At 45.1% G+C, this 24,170-nt stretch overlaps 1 protein-coding gene across 1 annotated transcript in view; it reads left to right on the top strand.

The window, feature by feature from the left end:
* Positions 1-24,170, top strand: part of LOC311128560 (transcription factor 12-like) — a gene marked incomplete at its 3' end in the record, with an annotated part of 82,697 nt that overhangs the window by 40,478 nt on the left and 18,049 nt on the right. Inside the window, exons 6-8 of the mRNA XM_084160747.1 lie at positions 11,657-11,721; positions 16,586-16,721; positions 17,281-17,333. Of these exons, the coding sequence (XP_084016873.1) occupies positions 11,657-11,721; positions 16,586-16,721; positions 17,281-17,333 (254 nt within the window). The remainder of the gene's footprint in view (positions 1-11,656; positions 11,722-16,585; positions 16,722-17,280; positions 17,334-24,170) is intronic.

Here is a 24,170-nt window from a genome sequence, read left to right as displayed (position 1 = left end):
CACCTGACACTCGTTGCCTCTGATTGGGAGCCACTCTGGCCAACATAGAAATAGCACCCATAGAAACAAAACACATATATCTACACACCCTGGCTCAACATAACAGTGTCCCCAGAGCCAGGGCGTGACACCTCCTCCTACATGAGCTCTAACCTTGCATCTATCTGTTCTCTCTGTAGGTTTCAGTTAGCCACAGAAACAGGGGAACTGGAGCAAATACTAAGTGCATGCTAAAACACTAAAAAGCATGAAAAAGCGTAAACTCTGCCACACCTGACCTGTGATTCAATTAAAGCCCTCACAGAGAGCTGGCTGAATCTCTGTCAGAATATCCCCTTCTTCTCCTGCCTAAGCACAGCCTCCCGTCCTCTCCCTCTCCTTCTATCCCCCTCCTCCCCCTCTCCTGCTATCCACCTCTCTCAGCCCCTGTTGGAGCCCCCCCCCGCTGCTGCCAGGGAGATGGAGGTGGGGTATTAAATGCTTAGTCAACTCAGAGAATTTAACTGAGACCTCTTAAACGCTCACCATGCACTTTACACACACACACACACACACACACACACACATACACACACACGCGCACACACACACAAAACACACACACACACAAATAAATAAATACACATACACATACACATATATACATACACACAGCTCCGAAACGATTATCAAAGGACTGGTCCCATTGGCCGCTATTTGGCCACACTCTCTATATAGCTGTTTAGTGTTTGGGTTGTTCTGTTGGACTGTGGACATTTGGGTCTCTCTGGGATTTCTGTGAAAGGGAATATGCCCAAAGTGCTTCGTGACTAAGAGGCGGATAAAACTTCCTGACCTGTGTTATCCTTCCTGGTCCTTCATCTCTGTCCTCTGATGTCTCATTGTTTAACAGTTGCCTGGCATCTAATACCAGTCGTCCACACATACACTTTGATGTGGCACACTGACTGTACTCTAATATCCATCCAGGGACATGCAAGAATTCTCCCCCCCCCCCCCTTTTCCATGTCTTGTTAAATGTATTCTTGTTTTTCACTCGATGCTCCTGCTGCCCTAACATGGCCGTCCCACATGTGCATGTCTGATAGGGGTGTGACTACATGTGTGTGTTAGTGACCCTACCATGGTGGCCTCCATCACAGGCAGCCAGCGTCAGTGTGCACCACGTGGTGGGAGAGGTTGTTAGATAGCTCACAGCCCTCCTCCGCTGAGAGAATGGATGCGTGATTATGAAGTCATCAGCCATGAACCAGTAGGGCTGGGGAGGCGCCCCCCTTCTTGTGGGTCCTCGGGGTGCCATTGATTGGTGGCCATGTGTTTGTGCCCGATAGACTGTGAAATGGTGTGTTGCAGCACGGCTGTGTCGCACCTGCGTCCCACCAAGGTGATTGATTGGTTTGGTCATGTGGAATGTTCCCATCTGGTCTGCAGTAATGCATTTTTTTTCATCCTGTGAATAGCAAGCACTGGCTGGAGGATAGTGAGGCTCCGAAAATGGGAAAGGCCAAACGAAAACATTTCCCCCCTCCCCTTTTTTTTGCTTTTTACCAACGCGGAAAAATCAAATAGACCAAGCATCTGATTATCCTGTGTGGTGGGGGTTGGGGGTATTTGGGATAAATACAATCAGGAAATCCACCTCTCCTCTTATACACAGAGACAGACCACCATGGGAATCAAATCCCTTCTGTCTCTAGGTAGTCAGAGGGGCAGTAGTACTTCATTTTGAAAGGCATACTTCAAGGCTAAAAGCTGTGTGTTATAATGAAGGTTGTCTTTGATCCAGCTGAATATGATTAAAAACCATTTCATGCTCCCCCCATCCTGAACTTGAGAGAGATGGAGGAAGCTTGTCTTTGCTGTTAAAAGAGAGCCTTTTCATTTTGTCCAGCATGACTCACCTTAAGAAGTCTGTTTCATTTAGCTCTACTTAGATTCCTCCTCGTTTGATTCTGATTATTCTTAATCCCGGCCCCTCTCTTTTAATTGATCTATTCATTCCACCTAATGACTAATTACATATCAGAGCGCATCAGCGGAGGCATTCATCATCGTAGAACGTAATAATCAATGACATTTCAACAAAAGAAAAAATAAATATGCAAAAGAACTCATTAACATTTGCGCTGGCTGTTTGAATAATGCTGCTGCTGACAAGGCTGTAATTAACAGAAATTGATGCTGAGCTCAGGGTGGGAAGAGAGAGTTGTTTCCCCAGAGCTTTATTGTGCCCCCAGTGTGGGCCTCTGCCTTGCTGGTACCTGGACTGGGCTGGCTGGACTGTGGGCACTGACTGCTACATCAGAGAGGGAGGAGGGGCTGATGTACTACCCTCACCACCCTGTTGACCTCTCCACAACCCCAGCCCAACTCACAGCACAGCTTTTATTTACTGTCCAACACAACCTGGCGGAAACATCAAAGCCTGAAACAGGATGGATGTACACAAACACTTGAGAGAAGGAAACAAAAGGCTCCATTTTAAAAGCCAGGGAAACCAGTGAGTGGGTGTGCTGCTTTCTTCACGGCTGTGATGTCGCGCTTGCCAGTGGATTGTGTTTGGGAGCGACTGAGCATGCCCAATGCAGTGCTTTATGTCAAGGTTTCCAAAGAGACCAGAACTTTCCACTACAGGATTAGTGTAGAATATCAGGGTGGAAATGGAACTGCTCTGTAGTACTAAAGTGGTCTAAAACCAATTTCCTATGTTCTCCTTTCACACTGCAGGTCACTGAGTCCACCCCTTCTTCACCCCCCCGTCTCTCTCTTTTCCTGTCGGCTTTCCTGTTTTTGTCGTGAATATCAACAGAAAATGCAGCAAACACAATAAAGCTGTTTATGTTTGTTTTTTGGACAGCTGAAAGTGCTGATTGTAACAAGTTGAAGGAATTTCCTTTATTGCGTGTGTTAGCACTGCCATATGGCTCAACATGGAACATTAACTTGACAGGGATAATGGATTGCGATGAGGTTCTTGGCTAGCACTCGTAAAGCACGGACAGGAGCATGGGTTGGGCTCCTTCACAGGCACAGCACACACTAGAAAGAAAGAGGGGGGAACAGTTGTATAATCTGTTCATTTGGCTTTAGCATTACCCTCTATTTCCTCATGTTTACATACTATTTTACTCACATTATACGTATATACTGTATTCTAGTCATTGCTCATCCTATATAACTACTGCTGTAGACACCTTTTCTATTCATATGATGTCCATACTGTCTATACACACCATTTATATACACTATAAATACAAAAGTATGTGGACACCCCTTCAAATTAGTGGATTCAGCTATTTCAGCCTCACCGGTTGCTGACAGGTGTATAAAATTGAGCACACAGCCATGGAATCTCCATAGACTAACATTGGCAGTAAAATGGCCTGACTGAGGAGCTCAATGACTTTCAACGTGGCACCGTCATAGGATGCCACCTTTCCATCAAGTCAGTTTGTCAAATTTCTGCCCTGCGAGAGCTGCCCCGGTCAACTGTAAGTGCTGTTATATTGAAGTGGAAATGTCTAGGAGCAACAACGGCTAAGCCACAAAGTGGTAGGCCACACAAGCTCACAGTGCGTAGAAATCGTCTGTCCTCGGTTGCAACACTCACTACCGAGTTCCAAACTGCCTCTGGAAGCAACGTCAGCACAATAACTGTTCATCGGGAGCTTCATAAAATGTGTTTCCATGGCAGAGCAGCCGCACACAAGCCTAAGATCATCATGCGGAATGCCAAGCATCGGCTGGAGTGGTGTAAAGCTCGCCACCATTGGACTCTGGAGCAGTGGAAACGCATTTTCTGGAGTGATGAATCACGCTTCACCATCTGGACGGACGAATGGGTTTGGCGGATGCCAGGATAACGCTACCTGCCAGATGCATAGTGCCAACTGTAAAGTTTGGTGGAGGAGGAATAATGGTCTGGGGCTGTTTTTATGGTTCGGGCTAGGCCCCTTAGTTCCAGTGAAGGGAAATCTACAGCATACAATGACATTCTAGACGATTCTGTGCTTCCAACTTTGTGGCAACAGTTTGGGGAAGGCCCTTTTCTGTTTCAGCATAATGCTCTTGTGGCTGAATGGAAGCAAGTCCCCGCAGAAATGTTCCAACATCTAGTGGAAAGCCTTCCCAGAAGAGTGGAGGCTGATAGCAGCAAAGGGGGGACCAACTCCATATTAATGCCCATGATTTTGGAATGAGATGTTCGACGAGCATGTGTCCACATACTTTTGGTCATGTAGTGTATATACACAGGAACACCTGCTCTTTCCATGACATAGACTGACCATGTGATTCCAGGTGAAAGCTATGATCCCTTATTGATGTCATTTGTTAAATCCACTTCAATCAGTGTAGATGAAGGGGAGGAGACAGGTTAAAGAAGGATTTTTAAGCCTTGAGACAATTGAGACATGGATTGTGTATGTGTGCCATTTAGAGGGTGAATGGGCAAGACAAAAGATTTAAGTGCCTTTGAACGGGGTATGGTAGTAGGTACCAGGCACACCTGTTTGAGTGTGTCAAGAACTGCAATGCTGCTGGATTTTTCAAGCTCAACAGTTTCAAGAATGGTCCACCACCACCCAAAGGACATCCAGCCAACTTGACACAACTGTGGGAAGCATTGTGGTCAACATGGGCCAGCATTCCTGTGGAATGCTTTCGACACCTTGTAGAGTCCATGCCCCAGCAAATTGAAGCTGTTCTGAGGGCAAAAGGGGGGCTGCAACTCAATATTAGGAAGGTGTTCCTAATGTTTTGTACACTCAGTGTATATATTTTTATATTCCGGTCTCTGACATTGTTTGTTCTGATACAGCTCGTTCTGATATTTCAGATCTTTTTTTTACTTTTTGAATATGTGGATTGTTTTGTATTGCTAGGTATTACTGCACTGTCGGAGCCAGAAACATAAGCATTTCGCTGCACCTGCTATAACATCTGCAAATCTGTGTACGTGACCAATAAACTTTGATTTGATTCTGTGTTGTGTGTTTGTTTTATTTGGGCCGTGCCTTCCTTACCAGCGAGGTGAGCCGAGGGGTCTCAGGGTGGAAAAACAAAGAGGCCCTCGGTAGGAATGCATCGGCGATGCTGTAGAGCGGAGGGAGCGGAGCAGAGCTCACTAATTGGCTGTTTTTGTGGCTGGGGTTTTGAATTGATCCCTAGAGATGCTTAGATCACTGCCTCCCAGAGTATCAAAACAAGGCGCGCTCCACAGCACCGCCATGCTCCAATCAATAGGGAGCTGTACTGTGAATGACTCCTCACAACGCCTGCCTTTTAATTCTGAGCTGCATCCCAATTTCATTTCAATATTTTATGTTACAGATGCTGTTTATACATCACTCACTCATTATACCCTATCTAAGCAAGTCATTCAGTTCAGTAAGGGTGAATTATAGGGTGGAGGGAAAATCAATGTCTCGACTGCTACACACTAGCATAGACAAATCTGCTCTATTTCTGGTATTGATGGTAACTGTTCAACATAATGGGTCGCAACACCTCTATTGCATTGCATTCAATGTCAAACTGTTTTCAAATTTAGGCGATCATAATCATAATGGCCACGTTTTACCATTCAAAATGCCAAATGTATATTGTGAAACGTATACATTCAGACAGTGTTGGTCGTATGCCAGAATTGAAGGAAGCCTTTTTCCATTCAAATTGATTTTCAGATTGAGCCGGTGTCATCAGTGTAATTGATTTGGCTAGGAGACACAGTATTATCCAAGGTGTTTGTCCCAGTGGACTTCATTTATATTTAGATCATCTGCAGTGATGGCTGTAATTAAGCCAGTTTATTCTTGTTGTTTTTGCATCATGTGTCTGGGGGATTGCGTCTGCGCCGGTGTCAACACTGTTCTTGTTGGACACGTGTGTCAACACCTGGACAGCCCGGCCTTCTTCCTCGCTGGCAGAATGATGAATTTACTTAGCATCCCATCCATCAACTGTAGTCTCGGGAAGTACAGAAATGTAAAAAAAAATTATATATACAAAATACAAACTGTCACAGACAAGAATCAAAAAATGAAACAGTTGGAGAGAATATTGCTTTCTGTAGGCCGACTGCACCTGCTCAGAACAAATCTTGTAATAATGATATTAGGGCTGGTGTTGTGAATGCCAGGCTGGCTGTGATAGTACAGGCCTGCTTGGGGAGATAATAACCAGCATGGCTAATGCCCTGGAAAGTGTCAGGCCTGCGACTCCTCTGGTGAAATTGGTCTCTTGTTCTCATGGTTTTCATTCCTCTTTTCGCTTACAACATTAGTGGGCTTTGATGGATGAGGTCTTGTTTCAGACTTCAGTGCTTCATAAAGGAGAATTAAGATTTAATGGCTCGAGTCATGTTCTTGCTCTGTAAATATAGGTTATTACGGGGACCTATTCTCCTCAGATTGAGTTATGTCTGCTAGAGACAGAGGAGAGCGCTGTGTTGTGATGAGGGTGTATTTGTCGGTCTAATTCGGGTGCTCGCTCGGCTTTAGAAGAAAAACCTAAGTGCCAATATGTTCCACCTGATTTATCATCACTTGTTCTTCACTGCTTCAGCATCTTGAACACACATCCACCAGACCTGTGATCAACTTCTCCATCACTTCACATGATTAGTGGTTTAAGAAACGTTGAGTGATACCGTTGAAAGTACCTATTAGCTGTTAATTGCTATTAATACTGATGTTTTCCTGAACTAACTTTCATGGCAAGACAGCCAGGCCATAAAGAGTTTAGGTGGTCTTTGATGGAATGCTATCCAGTCTACCTTTTACTTCTCTGTTAGAAGTCTTTTGTTAAAGTATTGTAGAAAACTTCCTTAGGTTTTCCTTGAGCCAAGTTTCCTTCAACCAAGTTTCTAAATGGCTGAGTTAGCAGTCTCGGTAGTAGCAGCAGCAGCAGCAGCAGCAGTGCCCTCTACAATCAAAGCACAGTGATCCTGCCCTGGCTCTCTGCCTCCCCTCAGCCACTGGCATGTGAGAGTCTCTCTCCCAGGTCTTGTACTGTGTCCTCGACCCACACATCACACTCCACATGCGCTCTGCTCTTAAGTGTGATGATTTGGCTCCATTAATCATCTCAGTCAGAGGGTTTCTATAATGTATGATGTGTCCTATTACAGAGGGGAAGTGCCTGCTGGTGGCTTCCAGGGGGACAGGCAGGGGGAGACAGAGGGGAGTGCTGGGCCAGGCAGGTTATTGAGCACAGAGCCCCTCTAGCCTGTCACTCCTCTAGCAGTGCTAAGGGGAGATGGAGGATGTGATTAGATAAAAAGGGGGTTAGAGGAGCATCCGTATCAGGCAGGCAGCATGGCAGGCGAGCCGAGCCCAGAACCCTGTTAATCAGTGACCTCTACACCAGATCCTGAAGTTCATCTCTAGCCACGCTCCCACTTGGCCCTTCCCCTCGCCAATGCCCCCTGCATCCTTCTCCACCGAGTGACTCATTTGGCTCATGGAGGAGAGAGTGGGGGGTGTGGAGGGTGAGTGAGGGTTGGGGTGGGTGGGCGACGGGGGTGGGGCAGTAGCCTCACAGCTGCGCTAGCTGGCACCGGTTCCTCAAACATCAGCGTCGCAGCCAGCAGCCTGCTTGGCACAAACACTCGCCAGTAACACTTAAACAAATTGTAATTGCAATAGCTGGGCTGTCTTACATTGTTGATTTCTGACATTCCAAGATACTTTTTCTCCCCCATATTCCTTTTTGGAGGCTTTCATCATGTAGATGACTGTATGTTATGAGCGATACCCCATTATTTTCTCATCTTTGTGTTTGTGTCTTGAGCACCAATGGATCCGCCGGTCTTCTACAGAAGCTTCTCTTTCACACCCTGTTCTTTCTTTCTAACTGGAACATTTCTGAAAGGTTTCTACATTATCCACTGAAAGCATTTGTTGCCTATGAAAATGTACAACCTCACCCCCAAAATATACTGTGTTGCATTAAATTTGAAACAGTCAAAAAAAGAAAATATCATATTTAGCATTTGAATAGAGATTCATCAATGTGTTTTGGGGTTTTCCTTTTGATGTACAGACTTTAGTATTTTGTCATGTCCTCCCCCTAAAAATAAAAACACATGCTGGTGATTTCTAGACAGTATATAGCACAAATGTTATACACATCTAATATATATATATATATATAACTCAAAATAAATCTATCTACATCTCAGTATTGTTATCATCCTCTGTATCTACACATGTTGCTGTGGTAAACACGGTGGTGTGCTGGTAAGTGCAGTGACATGAGAATGGGAACATCTCTTTGTTTACCAATGCTGCACTCTTAGCACTGTGTGATCATGCGTGGCGGCACACTAAACAGTTAAATGCCTGTTTACCGTTGGGTTCCTCAGGGATGTTTTCCCCTTGGTTTGGGCTGAGCTGCAGCGTTGTTGATTGTGCTCAGGTCCCTGGGCGTGTTACAATGCTTGGCCGGGTCGTGCTCCAGAAGTTCAGGGGAGCTGCCTGCCTGTCTGTGCTGCGCCACACCGCTAGCTAGCTACCTCTCTCCCTAGTAGGTAGGTAGGTAGGTAGGTAGGTAGGTAGGTAGGTAGGTAGGTAGGTAGGTAGGTAGGTAGGTAGGTAGGTAGGTAGGTAGGGCCAGACCTGGAGAGAGAGAGGAGGTTTTCCTGAGCATGACTTCCTGCTTTGCTGGGGTTAGAAACAACAACACTCAGCCATCAATTATTCACGGTGGACAGAGAGTGTATAACAAAACACATGCTGGGGATGAATATTTCACTGTGGGCACGAACGTCTCCTCACAGGGGAGAGACAGGGGGACTAAGTGAAACTGATGGAGACCAGTGGCGGCTCCTGAAAAAATTCTCAGGAGGGGCAATTTTTCTGATGATTTAGGTGACCTACACACATTTTTAAAAAGATATGTCCAGCAACAACATGAAGACAGGGGCAGCATATAAGTCAATACCAGAAGCATTTATTGACTGATCTCAAAAGTGTTGGCTTACAAAAGCAAAATAAGTTATCACAGTAAAAATAATCAAGGGTGTTCTTTCACATTCCTCAACACTGCATAAACAATATGTATGGCTTTGTAAAAATGAACAACCATATTCTGGCCAATTGTATAGATTTGTAAATATGAACAACCATATTCTGGCCAATTGTATAGATTTGTAAAAATGAACATGAACAGATTTTTTATTTTTTTGAATGGCAGTACCTTTCAAACATGTCTGCTTGCAGTAAGGTAGCACTCACAGGGTGGCCAGAGAAAGAGAACCTTTCTTTGGTGTGATCCAGGATGGTGTTGCAGACCTCTTCAGACAGCCTCTGCTTCTCCTCTTCTCTCAAAGCTGTTCTGGGTCTTTTGGCTCCTGTTGCTTCTTGCAGCTGCTGTTGAGAGGAGTCCCTGAAGGCAAACAGACCAATGTGTTTGTTGGCTTTGTACAGTATTGTTGTCTATGTGATGCACAGGTATATGCAATGTATCCATGTATAGTACAAATACTTCAGTTCCACTTAAAATGGGCAGGGATGCATAAAGTCTTTAGTGTTTAAGTTAGCCTTTGTGTCTCACATAGCCTGGATGTTCAGCACAGTATACAGTGGTGCTCATAAGCTTATGATCCCATGCTAAAGTTGACTAAAAAGAGGAATAAAAAAGAAAAGAAAATTGGTGTCCTTAAAGGTTGGATTTTCCAACTTTTTTAATTAAGTCATTAAGATCAATTTCCAAAAGATGATTTTTTTATTTTTTTATTCCTCTTTTTAGTCAGCTTTAGAATGTGTTCATACACTTATGAGCACCACTGTACAGTACACATAGTATATAAAATAAGATAGATTACACCACTGGCCATATATAATGACAATAATGTAATTTCAAACACAAATGCAGTCTCCTTTCATGCATACATTTTCAAATAAAGCTCTGCTTTGAGAAAGATCGAATGATATTGTTTAATCTTTATCTTACCTTATGGCCTGCACACTGCTTGCGAAGCTGTCGAGGGCACGTTTGATAAAGACAGCATCGATGTCCTTATTCTGTAGCTTCTGGTACGGTGGGCTGGTCAAATGAACCCAATGAACCCGTCCGGATGGCTTCAAAACATTCTATGAGGTCGTCTCGATTCTCGTAGACAGTGTTCACGACTCTGCTGTTGCTAACCTCATCGTTGTGGCGGCGGACAGCTAGCCTGTATCCCTCATCCAGTTGAGTGGCAATATTCACTCTCACCAAAGCAGACAATCTCAAACAGCTATCAATGTGGGTCTTTGACAGCTCATTTTTCTTAATCTTTTCTGAAAGATGGTGCATGTCGGTTACACCAGTCGCTGTCCAAGCGTTGCTGTCTGCCGTTCATGGTTACGTTACGTTACGTATGACGAAAGCGCGTAAGTGCAAGCCCTCAGACACCCATAGAGAATGTATTGAAAGCTCAGAAATTTGAAAAAAAAATATTTTACATTAGAGGCTATGAGAGACTTCTGGGCGATTTTCAACCTGACTGAAATCGCCCCAAAACGGGCGGGGACATTTGAAGCACGACTTTAGCCTGATTGGACATTTAGTGGCTGGCAGATCAGACGTGAACACTGAACTACTGTTGCCATGATATAATTGATTAGAAAAAAAATCCCTTCCTTTTCCCGTTTGGCAGTGCGTCGCCCATATCGCCCTATTGAACACACCGCCCATGATGGAGACCAAACCATGCAGAGGCTGAGGTGCAGCTTAGGAAATGTAAAAAAAAAAAAACAGGTATAACCTTTTTAGTCAGCCAAAACAGATGTTCTCTCCCTCTGCGGTGGCTCGGGGTATGTAGTTAACCCACAACTAAATGCTCCTTCCTTTGCGAGAGAGCTAACCCAGAAATGTTATATCATATCAAATGAGTTGTGTTGCTACCAAAAGGGAAGCAGCGTTGTCAGTTAAACCACCCTACCTGATTTTGGCAGCTTCCTCTCTAGCTCTCTGGAGACTGTGTGCAGATGCAGTACGACTGTGCCCCGCAGCAATACTCAGAGACGTGAATCCTCCAACATGTGCCTCTGTTCACCTGGGCATGCCAGTATGAAGTTCTGTTCAGTCAGAGCGTAACAGAATCTCCTGGCTATGCAAGTTTTAAACTCACTAGAATATTTACCTTTTCCCCAGAGTCAACCGAATTTAGTTCCAGTGCTGCGTCTGGTGCTTGCAATGTTTGAAAGTCTGACAAAAATAATGTACGATGTTGTTAAAGTTGTTTATCATTTTCTTGTAGGAACCTCTTGTTTTTTCCCGCTGGGGTAAAAGTGCTGAGTTTAGTATATTGTGAGGAACATGATTCATGTGTTTTGTGCGTTGTGTGTTTTATTTGTTTTCCTGACAGCTGCCTGGAAGCATTTCTCTCAGGAGGAGTGCTGCACACCAGACGTGTGACACTGATGGAGCAACTCTGTCTAGGAGGATCTCTTATAGCTTAAGGAATACGTATTCTACGTAACATATTGTACAGATCTGCATTATGATATGGAGCAGTGGTTTATGGCCTAAAGAGTGGCCTAATATGTGACTGGTATAAGTGTGAATGATTTAGTATTTGAAGACACAATGAATAAGAACCATGACTTCTAGACCATGATGTGGTGTCAATGGTGTTAGTCTAAAAACAGTTTTCTCTGTGTCTCCACAGGTAAATCAGCAGAGAGGGCTCCATTTCCAGCCTATGGAAGAGAGCCTGGCGTGTCTGGCTGCCAGGTAAGTTTGATATCCGCTATTTTCTGCTTAGTGAGTCTCCGTTGGTAGAGCATGGCGCTTGCAACTCCGTGGTTGTGGGTTCAATTCCACGGGGCACCGCTAAGAAAATGTATGCACTAACTACTGTAAGTCGCTCTGGATAAGCGCTTCTGCTAAATGACTCAAATATAAATATAGTGTGGTCAACTCTGCTTGTTTAATTCTCCTTGTTTGGGCATTCTCAATACATTGTTAAAACTAATTGGCATGTCCAGCTCATCAGATACAATGCCTTTGTTGGTAGTATAATTAGAGTGAAAAGGAATGTTTACACCAGAGATGGTTTATAAAGCGAACAAGAAAGCTCATGAGAATATTCTGAGGTGTGGAGGCTTAGAGATAATGAGTGAGTGATTACAGTGGGGCGTCCTCAGGTCTTCGCTGTCTGGGCTGAGGGGTTTCTCCGTGCCCTGTGTAGTCTAGCAGGGTCTAGCAGGGGCAGCCGAAAACCACAGAGAAACACCACTATCAGCACCTCCATTAAGCCAGGCTCAGCCCAGCTCCCCTCTCACAGCCACACAGATGTTCAACACAAAGGCCTGATTGTGTGCACAAGCCACAGCTCCCTCTCTCTCTCTCGGTCTGACGTCAGCAAGTCAATGGGGAGAGCTCTCATATTCTCTCTCTCACTTTTTCCTCCTCTTTCTCTCCCTCGTTCATTCTTCTCTCTGTTCTCCTCTTTCGCTCTCACTCACTGTTTTTCTGACTCTTCCCACTCTGTCGCCAGTCTCTCTGTATTCCCTTTCACTCTGCTCTGGCTGTGAGACCAGTAAGAGAAGTTCCACAGAAAATGGCTTCCGTCAGAGTCTACTCCACCCTCCACTGTTCCCAGTACTGAGCTTTTATATTCCACATTATGGTCAATGATATTGGGATTAGGGGTTTGCATGCCAAGTCTGGACTTAGGTTTAGGGCTACGTCTGAAAGATGTCTTTAAAAGATAGAGCCCACTTCTTTGGGCTTAACCTAAAGATCAAGGGAGCCTCTGACCTCATTGACCCACTTGTTAACCCACTCGCTTAACCTCAAGCTAATCATGTGCCAGAGTAGTACCCTTCACTTTTCTATCCCCTCACTGTACACACTGTACACATTACTACTAACAACTATGTGGTCATACAGAGGTCTGTGCTTCCAGTCAGACACAGTGAAAATATAGCTGATGTGAGTCGAGAGCTCGTTTACTCATTCATAAAAGAGCTTTTTGGAGAGGGAATGCCAGTTCAGACATTTTGTGTGGGAACTGGGGAATTGATGCAGGCCTGCAGCTGCTGAGATCTGAGGCTGGCAGAGATTCAGTTTGTCTGGTCCTAGAAAAAAACAGGAAGACCAAAAAAGCCATTTCATTCTTTAGAGAATGAAGGAAGAATGCTGGCTGGAAAATACATTATTAATATTGTATAACCCTTCTATTGATTATCGACAGGGCTCCACCGCTGAATCTTGCCCAGCCGAATCACGCATAAGCAAAGCTCTCAGGTGCTAAGTTTATCAGGCGTTGTTTATCTTTTAATGAGCAGCCTAAATGTTCACAACCCCCGTATGCTGGAGATTTCATAATCCATCCACACTAACCTAATAAAAGGTAACATTGTATTTTCTTCTCGGAGGACCAGGAATGGAAATTCGAAACACACAAACAATCTATCAAGAGGTAGGTTTTTGGAAAGTCCTGTAATAGGGCCAGATATCTGCCAAACAGACCATCAGTTGTGGGCTTGTCATCAAGTCTAGGCAAATTGCCTCGCTCAGCAACGGATTATTGCATCATTTGAACTTGATGAAGAACTCCCCACGTCTTATTGGGTTAAATATTCAAAGTGTTGTAGCCAGCTGTGGCCCCCTATTCCACTGAGCATGTCTGTCTCACAATAATCAACCCGTTTTAAACCTTCAGGCTTTATCTTTTTGGACAGTTGTTATATACACACCAGTAAAAGAAAAAGAGCCCAGTTTATCCACTCATTGTCTTTGTGGTATGGTAAGGTGTTATTCTGCCTTGATCATAATAGCAGGAAATCTGATTTAATTGAAGTCCTTCAGCATATCATCCCTCTCTCTCTCTCTCTCTCTCTCTCTCTCACTGGGAGTGCGGGCACACTGTTCTGTGTGTGCCCATGTTGAGTTGGCCCTATGTCCCCAGTGGGATGAGGTAATGAACAGGGCTGGGGAGAAAGGGGGAGAACGGGGGAGAGAGAGTGGGAGAAAGAGGGGGAGAGAGGGGTTGGGAGAAAGAAGGGGAGAGAGGGGTTGTCAGGTTGCCGGGTTGCTGTGTTGCCGTGGCGGCAGCAGCGCTCTGTTCCGCAGGTAGCTCCTGTGTGCCTCCTGCGAGTCGGATTAGCCTGATTAAAGTGACAGGATGCAGTTGACAGACGACTCCCATTATCTCCTCAAATCCGCGTGACATTTCACTGTGGAAGATGGTCATTGAGATGTGAAGAGGCTTGGGCAGAAAGCCCTGTGATTCAGGAGATTCTTGCCATAATAAAGCCTTGTGTCAGGTATTGGGCATTAGCAACATGATAGACTGCAATGTCGTTTGATGCAAGTGTGTTATTGGAGTGCTAGGGGAGGACATTTTCTACCTCTCCTTAGACAATCACACACACACACTGACTACAGAACAGAACAAGCCTTGGCTGTTAACTCAATTTCACTCAATTATCTGTCTATTTTCTTCTTCGTCTCAATTATCTCTCTTTTTTTCTCTCCAGAAAATCAAAGATTTTGGATTTAGTTTCATGAAAGCATAACAACATTTTCTGTCATCTTTAAATAGGATTCTGATGATTTAAATATCTATGTAATCAACAACCAATAAACCCTGGCCTCGCTTGAGTTTCCAATGCTTTACTATGTGTAGATTACATGGTAATTGGTATTTCATCTGACCTCTTGTGGCTCTTGTATGGTTTTTGTTCCATGCAGTAGTTTCTAAAAAAGAAACACCAGCTAATATTGCTGGGAGGATTTAATATAATTGAACAAAGGCAGCAGAAGAGTGTCTGGTCTGGTCTGTTGTGCCATGTCAATGTCAATGCAGTGGCCTCTGTGACAGGTTGTCAGTTTGCAGAGCCTGCTTCTCCACTCATTTCTACTGCAGTAAAGCGGTGGCAGACTTGATTTTCACAGGACTTGATGGCCTTCATTTCAATCAGTTAAAATCAGAATCTATGGTCTTTTTAGAATACCACCTCAATACCATGTTGGTGTTATTGTGAGGGGTTTTGATTAGATTTTGGGGAAATATTTGTATTTATCGTAGGTGAAATACCCAGGGAATTCAGATAATAATAATGATGCTGACCAAGGTCAAAGTCATCCCTCTGACCTATGTTAGATTAATGTCATTGGTTACCGTGTCAATCCCCAGCCCTCTCAGTCTACTGTAGCACACGAGGGCTCCAGTCTCCAGAGCAGCTCACTCCTCTGAGGTGTCCTCACTCACCTCGGCCCTCCCTCCTTCTCCACTTACGGTCCATAGCAAATTAGACTAATTGGTCCAGGCCCTTATTTGGCCTGTTTGCTGGGGGCACAGTGGTCACTGGAGTGGAGTGGATACTGGTGGAGCCTGGAGGCTGCTGGAACCTTCCAGAGGGTGCCTCAGCTCAGTCACATGACACAGTAAACAAGAGAGGAGGGTGCTGAGGACTCTGGACTCCAGCCCACTAATCTGGGACTGTCAGATCAGAGGCAGGTTTTGGTACAGCTCTGTGTCATCTCGGCTCTCCTCCACTAATTGGATACGTGTGCCTGAGATCAGACACAGGTCCAGCAGGCTGGTGGCCTGGTGACTCCCAGGTCTCTGGGACGGACGTTTTGTCCAGTTAAGCCGGCGTGGTTTTCGGGGGAGCTCACAGATCCTGAGATCAGACAGATGGTTTAATGAGCCTTGAGCTGCCCTCCTCTCACCCCCCCCCCCATGCGCCTCCCACCCCCCTGCACCTCCCTGCGCCCCCTCCCTTCAAAGAGCTGCTCCTGCAAGTCAGGACATGTCCCTGGCTGTGTCTGAGGATGCCCTCAGGCCGTGATCGCTGCTGATCAATACCGTTCCACTGCAGGCTGGAGGAGAGGGAAATCACTAGGTCAGACTGATTGGATCGATGTCTCCTTGGAGTTCAGTGGAGCTGCTAACAGTGGCACACACAGGAGTACACAAATGACTGTGTGTGTATAAAAAATAGTAACTGAAATTTGTATCTTGTGATTCAATTTCTTATGCTGATGCTCCATAACAAAGCATAATTTACCAGCATTATAGAACAGTACCATTTTTTCAGAATGTTTTCAAACAAACATTATACCTTTTATCAGCTCCACGGGAAGCACTCATTAACACATATATTTTACATTTTGAATAAGAACTCTTTTACTACTAAGTGGACATGCATTAATTGAGGTGGCTGCGCTCGTCTGCTGTTGTGAAAAGAGGTATTTACTGTCTTTACCGTTAAAGAGAAATGTATTTTGTCTGAGGGCAGATTGTTAGTGAATTATGGTACCATAACACACAGTGGCCCCTTATTCCCACTGGAGCACATCTCCATAAAGCTGCTCAATGGATTGATTAATGCTCTTTAATAGATCATTAGGGGAATGGCTGATTCATGGCCAAGTGTCTCACAGATAAAATTTGACAGTGCATGAGATCACCCCCTGACTGTACGAGTACATCCTCCCTCCTCTCTCTCTCTCTCACACACACACACACACACACACACACACACACACACACACACACACACACACACACACACACACACACACACTAGTTTCACATCTGCTGTGCTCCACTTATCTGTTGTTTCTCTGTTGTCTCCTCCAGGCCAATATGCGACCGGACATTGGTCTGGTGAGTCCTGGGCCTGTGACCACATCGGGGAAAACGGCCCCTCCCTTCTACCCTCCCTTCACCGGGGCCAACCCCAGAAGACGCCCCATACCGGAACCTGCTCCCATTGGTCAGTGCCAATTAACCCATACCTATAGAGGTACAGAGCAGGGCAAGTTGTCCTCATTTTTGGTACAAAATAGTCCCTGACAATGGCATTATAGTCTAGTGTCATGTTTAGAGCAGTATGTGCTGACACAATTCTAAACCTCAAGCTGACCAAACGATGTAGCAAAGCCAAAGCCAGAGCACTTGTTTTACAGAATGTGAACTTGTTTGTAAGAGACCATTGATCTGTTTTCACTAACTCCATGAACAAGCCTGCGGGAGTCCCTGTGTTTTCAATGGATGAATGACTTTTGCTTAGCCATTTAAACTCCTATTTTAACGCTAATAATGATTATCCTGATGATTACAATAGATTACACAACACGCACAAATTGTTTTGCGTTTTACATGACAAATTGTTTTTGATTTGACTTGATTGTGTGCAAGAAAAGCATGTTAGGCCAGGGATGGCATCCTTTCGTCACTCCCCTCTTTATGCCAGTGTGTGAATGAGCTGTTGTGTTGTTTACATCCCACAAAGGCCTTTTCTATTGCCTCAATCCTGTTTTATCTTTCTACAGATCCTCTACAGACAAAGAAAGTTCGTAAGGTCCCTCCTGGGCTGCCTTCATCTGTGAGTGGAAGATCATTTCATCTGCCTGCTATACTTCTCATATATAAATAGATCTCTCAGTGAGCTTAACCAAACACACACACAAACACACACACGTGCACACACACACACTGTGCACACACATACAAATACACACACACAGACAAAGAGAGCTGTTGACATTACTGTCGCACAAACTTAGCTGGGATTTCACTTGTTTTCCTTGACTCTTCAAAGACGTCCTCTGCAGTGGCACTGGTGGTACCTGGTTGATGTGTAAGGAGCCCATAGCCCTGCCTTGTTGTTTTTGTGTGTGTATATGTGCGCATGTGTGTGTGTGTGTACTAGAGTGTGTGTATGTGTGTGTACATTGGGGTGATTGATTTTGGGGTCTGTCCTGTCACAGCGTGGTCTCCTCAGCTCCTCTCCTGGGATGAGGGGCTATGCGGGGCGCGGGGAGCAGAGCTGTCAGAGCGGATCCCCGGCGCTGCTCTTTTGATGTTTAATTAGTCATTATGTAGCTGAACAGGAGGACAGACAGAGATTAATAGCGCAGAATCAGAGACATTTCCATGGGTAATAATCCCGGTGGAGCAGAAGACATTAGAATGCAGAGGAAGTGTGGAGCTCAGCTTGCCTCCGCCTGGGCCGGGCCTCATTAATATGCATAAATCACTAAGTCAGATGTTCATTGTGAAAATCCTGGTGGATTCTCAAAGCGGCGATTAAGCCTTGCCTTAAATTCCCAGCCGCTGGTACAAGTCGATGCTTTTAATAAAAAAAAGCAACTGGTTTTAGCAGAGATCCCGCTTTACTTTGGTGCTGAAGGATTCTTCCCCAGAGAACAAAAAGGGGGCTTTGATGAGGGTGGCTCAGAGACTGGATTTGCTTTTGGGAGCTGTGATAATCGCGAGCTCCACCGCTGTTCCTCTGAAATCAAATATGGAACAAGCCACAGGACATAAAAGAGAGAGATGTGTTTTGTCTCTGAATTTATGTTTGAATACTAGTTTGTCAGGAATAGAGGGAGGAAAGCAGCGGCATGGGAAAATTCTCCTGAAGTAGGTGAAGGGGATGTGTGGGGCGGTGCCAGAAGACAGGGAGGGAGGCAGAGAAAGATTGGTTGCCTTGCGGGGTACATCTCTTTGTTGTGTAAATGGACGCAGGGCTTTTATTTGTCTCTACTTAACACATGGACGCAGGTGCACTATGTGACTCATAACAGCAGAATCAAAGCAGTACAATCCTGAGTGGAATAAGCAGAGGAGCTAATGCAGCTTCATCGTCTGTCACTCTGTGTGGAGAAGACAAGGCCTGGCTCTTGGAGGAGTTAGTCTCTGATCCCAAGACAGAGCCAAGACTTTAACAGGGAAAAAGGGGCTGTATTTATTTTATTTCCTCTGGTTGCAGGGAAAGGTAAAGAGAGAGAGCCTGTGTTGTGGGTGGTGTTGGGATGGAGGTTGAGTGGGCGGTGATGGAGGGCTGGTCTGGAGGCTTTTAGGAGGTGTTGTATGGGCCTGGTGGAAGGTGTTGGGCGAGGAGGTGGAGGGGATATGAGCTGCCATAGCTTGTCTTGCAACTGGTTATAGGTGTTTAGAGGTTATATACTGGCTGGTAGGAGGTGTGTTTGTGTGTGTGTGTGTGTGTGTGTGTGCGTGCGTGTACAGGGGTTACCTGCAGGGACCTAGGCTGGTGTGGGCGGCAGACAGCGGTGGAGGTGGTGGGGTTTAGGGGTGTCGAGGGCACAGGTACACCTGGAGCAGATCAGGGTTGCCGGGGGCAGCTGTGCTGTGCCGTGCCGGGTGAGAACCCTGCAGTGTACCTGTAAGGCAGAAATGCAGCTGGCTGCAGATGCTGCTGAAAGGCTTTTGCTTGTGTAAGCACCCGGGCCTGAAGAGCTGCTTGATAAACAAAATGAATACAATGCTTCATATCATTATTCCCCCTACTGGGAATTCTCATTTATTTATTTATTTCAAACTTTATTTCAATTTTTTATCCTCACCTAAAAATTGTTGAGGGGGTTTAGATTTGAAGAGCGGTGTGTTTTAAATGAGCGGCTGATGTGTGTATATGATGTGTGTATATGTAGGATTTATATTGCAATCATAATATTTATGGGAGCACATCCTCTGTGCATTTAGGTTGTTCCCCTGTAGTATATACCAGGATGTGGAGGCCATCAGGGAGAGCCAGCCAGCTGCTGATTGCAAACATTCACATGTTTATACCCCAATCTCATCTCATATACACACTTTTTCCTTAACCCACTTTTGCAGTTCATTTTACGTACATGCTCCTTTTAGGCGACAGGAGCTACTGTACAGATGTAGGATCTTAATTTGATGGCTCTTTTGTTACTGAGAATTTTCCTGCACAGAAGGAAATACAAACTTGTAGTGTTTAAAGTCAATGTTTAAAAAGTATTCTAAAGTTTGTAATTTCCACATTAAAATGTCAGACTTGATTTGCCCTAACGAAAAATGTATCAACCCCTACAAAACAGTTCCATTAATTTGAATCCACATAATAATTCACATTTCCTGTCGCTGCAGGATTATTATTGTATTATTCTGGCTCAAAGGAAGGTCCAACGTATGTAGGCGTGTCACCAACTTTATCAGCCCGATGTAGCTCGGTTGGTAGAGCATGGCGCTTGCAACGCCAGGGTTGTGGGTTCGATTCCCACGGGGGACCAGTATGAAAAAAATGTATGCACTCACTAACTGTAAGTCGCTCTGGATAAGAGCGTCTGCTAAATGACTAAAATGTAAAATGTAATAAGCACCATTTTCCTCTGAATAGTAGGTCAATAGATAAACTGTGTACCTAGTAAAATACAAATGAAGTGAGCAATGTGGCATGAACATGATGTAGTACAGAGATCATCAACTAGATTCAGCCATTGGCCCATTTGTTTCATGAGAGGATGGTCAGGGGGCCGGAACTTAATTACAAATAATTGGTGGACTGCAAATTGACCGCAAGAAGCCCAAACAGATATAACATTTGACTAAAACATAATCATTTCAAACCATTTTGTATATTGGGGAACCCTGATGTAGTGTATATGTGCACTGGAGTCCACTAGTCCCAATTCAAACACATTATTTATTGCTTCTGTTATTTATATTAAAAGTAGAACATAAATCCAGTATAATGTACAATCCACACAAACACAAGGTCCTTAGCCATTGCAGATGATCAGAAGTTGACTGTATCAGACTTAAGTCTTGTAAGGCTTACTTCATGATACAGTGGACTGTCCGTGGTCATAGCTAGATGTATCACTTTGTAAACTGAGCATCGCGCTGAGTGAAGACATAACGGTTTATCATTGGATGGACAGCCTGCTGCAGAGCAGGGTTGCTGACGGGCAGCTGTACGGGCACCTGCGTTAAGGGTCCGTCTGACAGGGAGACAGAGGAGAGAGACGTGCCACGGTGGCAGCTCTGTGGCTCATGGGGAAAAGCTGTATCTTGTAGGATATTCATGTGTAGCTGGGAGGGCATGGCTGGTGTGTGTAAATAGGCAGGCTTTTTTTACGCGCCCTTGTCACTGGCACAACGGCTTGATGTGACACTTCCTCCTTGGCTGTGGTGATGCTAGTCTGGAGGAGGGAAAGAAAGAAAGTGGCGGGAGAGGGGGGAGATGGGGGGGCGGAATCAACTCCCTTCAGGGACTTTTGCTAGCGAGAACCCTGGCTGTGAATGACAAAAAAGATTGTCATTTGCTTTTGACAGATCACTCAGACACCCTTGTTTCTGAGAGACTTGCACTTAGCAGGGAAACAGGGACTAGAAGAGAGGAAGTCTGCTCTGCTCCGGGCTCTGAGACTAAGACCCAGGATTTTGCCTCGCAGGGGTCGGGTGAATGACACACAGAGGTTATCTCCTTTGTGTGTGTGTGTGTGTGTGTGTGTGTGTGTGTGTTTTGCTGAACTCAGAGAGACTACAGCTCCCTTTCATCGATGCAGCTACATGTATTTTGACTAGACAGCCATCTGCAGGCGGAGCAGAATGGTGCAGGCAGGCAGGAAGCAGAGCTCATTTTGGGTTCTCTTTGAACCAGGGCAGGTCAGGACCTGGCAGAGGGCAGCTCTTGTGAGTAGACGTGCCTTGGGATGAAACGCGTCAGCAAAGCCTTCTGCAAATACAGCCAAACAATCATTGTTTGATGTGGCCCTTTCATGTAGGCACAGTTGTATCGTCTCAAGTGATCTGGGTTCCCTTGTTGTCTGGCTGTTTCACAGCATCAGATGACTTATCAGACAACATTCGTCATGTACCTCGACATTCTTGTATCTAAACATTTTTGATGAAGCATTTATTTTAATTTCTCTATTTTTTTATTCAAGGAGAATTTTAAGAGAATGGTCATTGTGACATAGCTGACAATACTTTCTATGGTGCATGGAATGTGGGTTGACATTACATTTTAGTCATTTAGCAGACGCTCTTATCCAGAGCGACTTACAGTTAGTGAGTGCATACATTTTCATACTGGCCCCCCGTGGGAAACGAACCCACAACCCTGGCGTTGCAAGCGCCATGCTCTACCAACTGAGCTACAGGAGACATGGTCTGTTTCATTTTCTAAAGTCAATTCTAGAATATTTATAGTACTAAACAGAACAGGACTGTCTTTCTGTCTACCTCTGCCTCCTGGCTACAGACCAGCTCACATCCATCTCTGGGTTGGCATGATGCCCATTATCTCAACACCATGCCCCTGTCCTATCAGGTCAGCAGGTCAGAGTCAGACCACCAGGGGGCAGTGTGCCAGGCTCTTCTGCTGTGCTCTGACCCCAGTCTGAAGGCCCTCTGGAGATGAGCTCATCAGATGGCTGATTAGATAGATGTCCCTCGTTTGACTGGGATGATCCTGAACAGAGATCCTCACCCCCTCCCTCCCATGGGCTTTGCCTGGGTGTGTTTATCGGTCTTTGGGTTGCTCAAATTTACCTATGACATGAGAGGCAGAGATAAAGGAGCAGGCCAACAACTCCAGAGGTCCCGGCTGCTTTCATCTACAAGGAGAGAAACAGAGTTAAAAGAACATGAAGCAGAAATGAATGCACACATTAAAGTCATTACTCACATTTCGGCCTGTAGTAAATTATTTATGTAGGGCCTGTCTGCGTGAGTGCACCACGTTAATGCAGACCTTGATTTTAGACTGCTGCCTGGCAGGCTTGGGACGGTGCTCTGTCAACAATCGCTAATGATTAGGTTAATAGAGTGTGTTAGTCAGAGGTCGTTGAACTCTAAGCCACGCCAGAGTGGCCAGTGGGGTATACTACAAAACAGGATCAATGAGTTATCAAGCTAACTTGTCTAAATATTCTGAAATATATATATATTTTTTTAGATACGCTTGAAATGGCCATGGTCTAATTGACTCAACAACCAAAAACACATATCTAAGTTTAGCCTTCTTAATGAACCAGAAAATAAATAGTTATTCCTAGTTGTTTATCAAAGTTAGCTGGCTAACTCATTGATCCTGCTTTGTAGTATACCCCTCTGGTCTAAGAGAGCATCACCATGTGAAGCTCACGCTATAGGTTGTAGCTGCAGACCCAGTTGTAGGTCAGATGCTCCCCGTAATGCGGTGAGGGGTTTCCTCAGAGTGTGTAAGTCAGAGCCATGTCAGGGCGCTTTGATTGGATTGGTCCTTCTTGGGTGCCTGGTTGTGGATTAGCCCAGTGAAAGACTAGTGGACACTGTCAAAACACTGACCTACTGTACTAGGCTGAACTGGATAGAGAGGCTCAGTCTTAATGTCGTGGCTCAGAGATAGCCTCCTTCCATCCTGCAGCTTTAGTAATGCTTATTGGATCTCTGTGTTTGTGGAGTACACATTGTCGTTGTCGTGACATCCATGATATTATTAATACAATTCATTGGTTCCAGAGTCGTATTTGATGACTGAGAACATACAAAGACACAAGGGAGGAATTTGATGTGATGTTGCTATGGAGCTAGAGCAGGCTCCTATCACAAAATAAGTTTATGAACAGTTGTATGGGGGAGTGAGGTTTGTATGTCCAGGAGTATTTGGAAGACAAAGGGCAGAGTTGATGAAAGGGAGTTGGGTGGAGTGTTATTTTGTGGTCAGTTGGGAATGTGGTTCAGATCATATTTGGATGGGTGAGCGAGAGAGTGGGTGTTCCAGCCTATGGTGAATTAACTCACAGCAGTGTAGGGTTGTACTGAAAAAGATCATATGAGGCATGTCTGTGGGCTGGAGATCGATGGCCCAGTCTGAGTAAACTCTGGGGAGGGTAGGGTGTCTGTCTGTCTGTCTCTCTGTGTCTGTGTGTCTGTCTCTCTGTGTGTCTCTGTGTATGTCGGTCTGTCTCTCTGTGTACGTGTGTGTGTGTATCTCCTATGTCAGGTCAATCAGTCAGCCAGGCCAGGAGTGGCTCAGCCAGGATTACCATAGCTATATGTCTGGCAGAACCAGCACTAGAGGATGTGTATGTTTACTCAGTCACACAGACTGAGTGCGTTATAAATAACTCTAAAGCACCTTTCTGCTTCATACACACATGCAAAGCGTTAGGGAAATAAGGTCAGGGGGAGTTGGAAGAGGAGGAAACGTGTCTGTAGTTAGAGATTCAGCAGTTAGAGATACTCTAACATCTCAAACTGAAGCAGAGCCAGTAGCACTGTACTGTATGCCTGGTCTGGAACAGCCTACAGATGAGAAAATGCCTGTTCTGTGCTGACTTATGCAGTCGTAAATCATTGGCGTTAACGTGTAATGAATGTGTAATTAAGTCAAGGCCACGCTGTGTTATGAACTTCTTGTGGGGTTTTGGGCAGATTAAGAACACCCCCCCACTGCCCGCTC

This window comes from Coregonus lavaretus, assembly GCF_964263955.1.
Source record: "Coregonus lavaretus genome assembly, chromosome: 4".
In the NCBI taxonomy this organism is placed as follows: domain Eukaryota; kingdom Metazoa; phylum Chordata; class Actinopteri; order Salmoniformes; family Salmonidae; genus Coregonus; species Coregonus lavaretus.
This window is presented reverse-complemented; position numbering and strand designations above follow the sequence as displayed.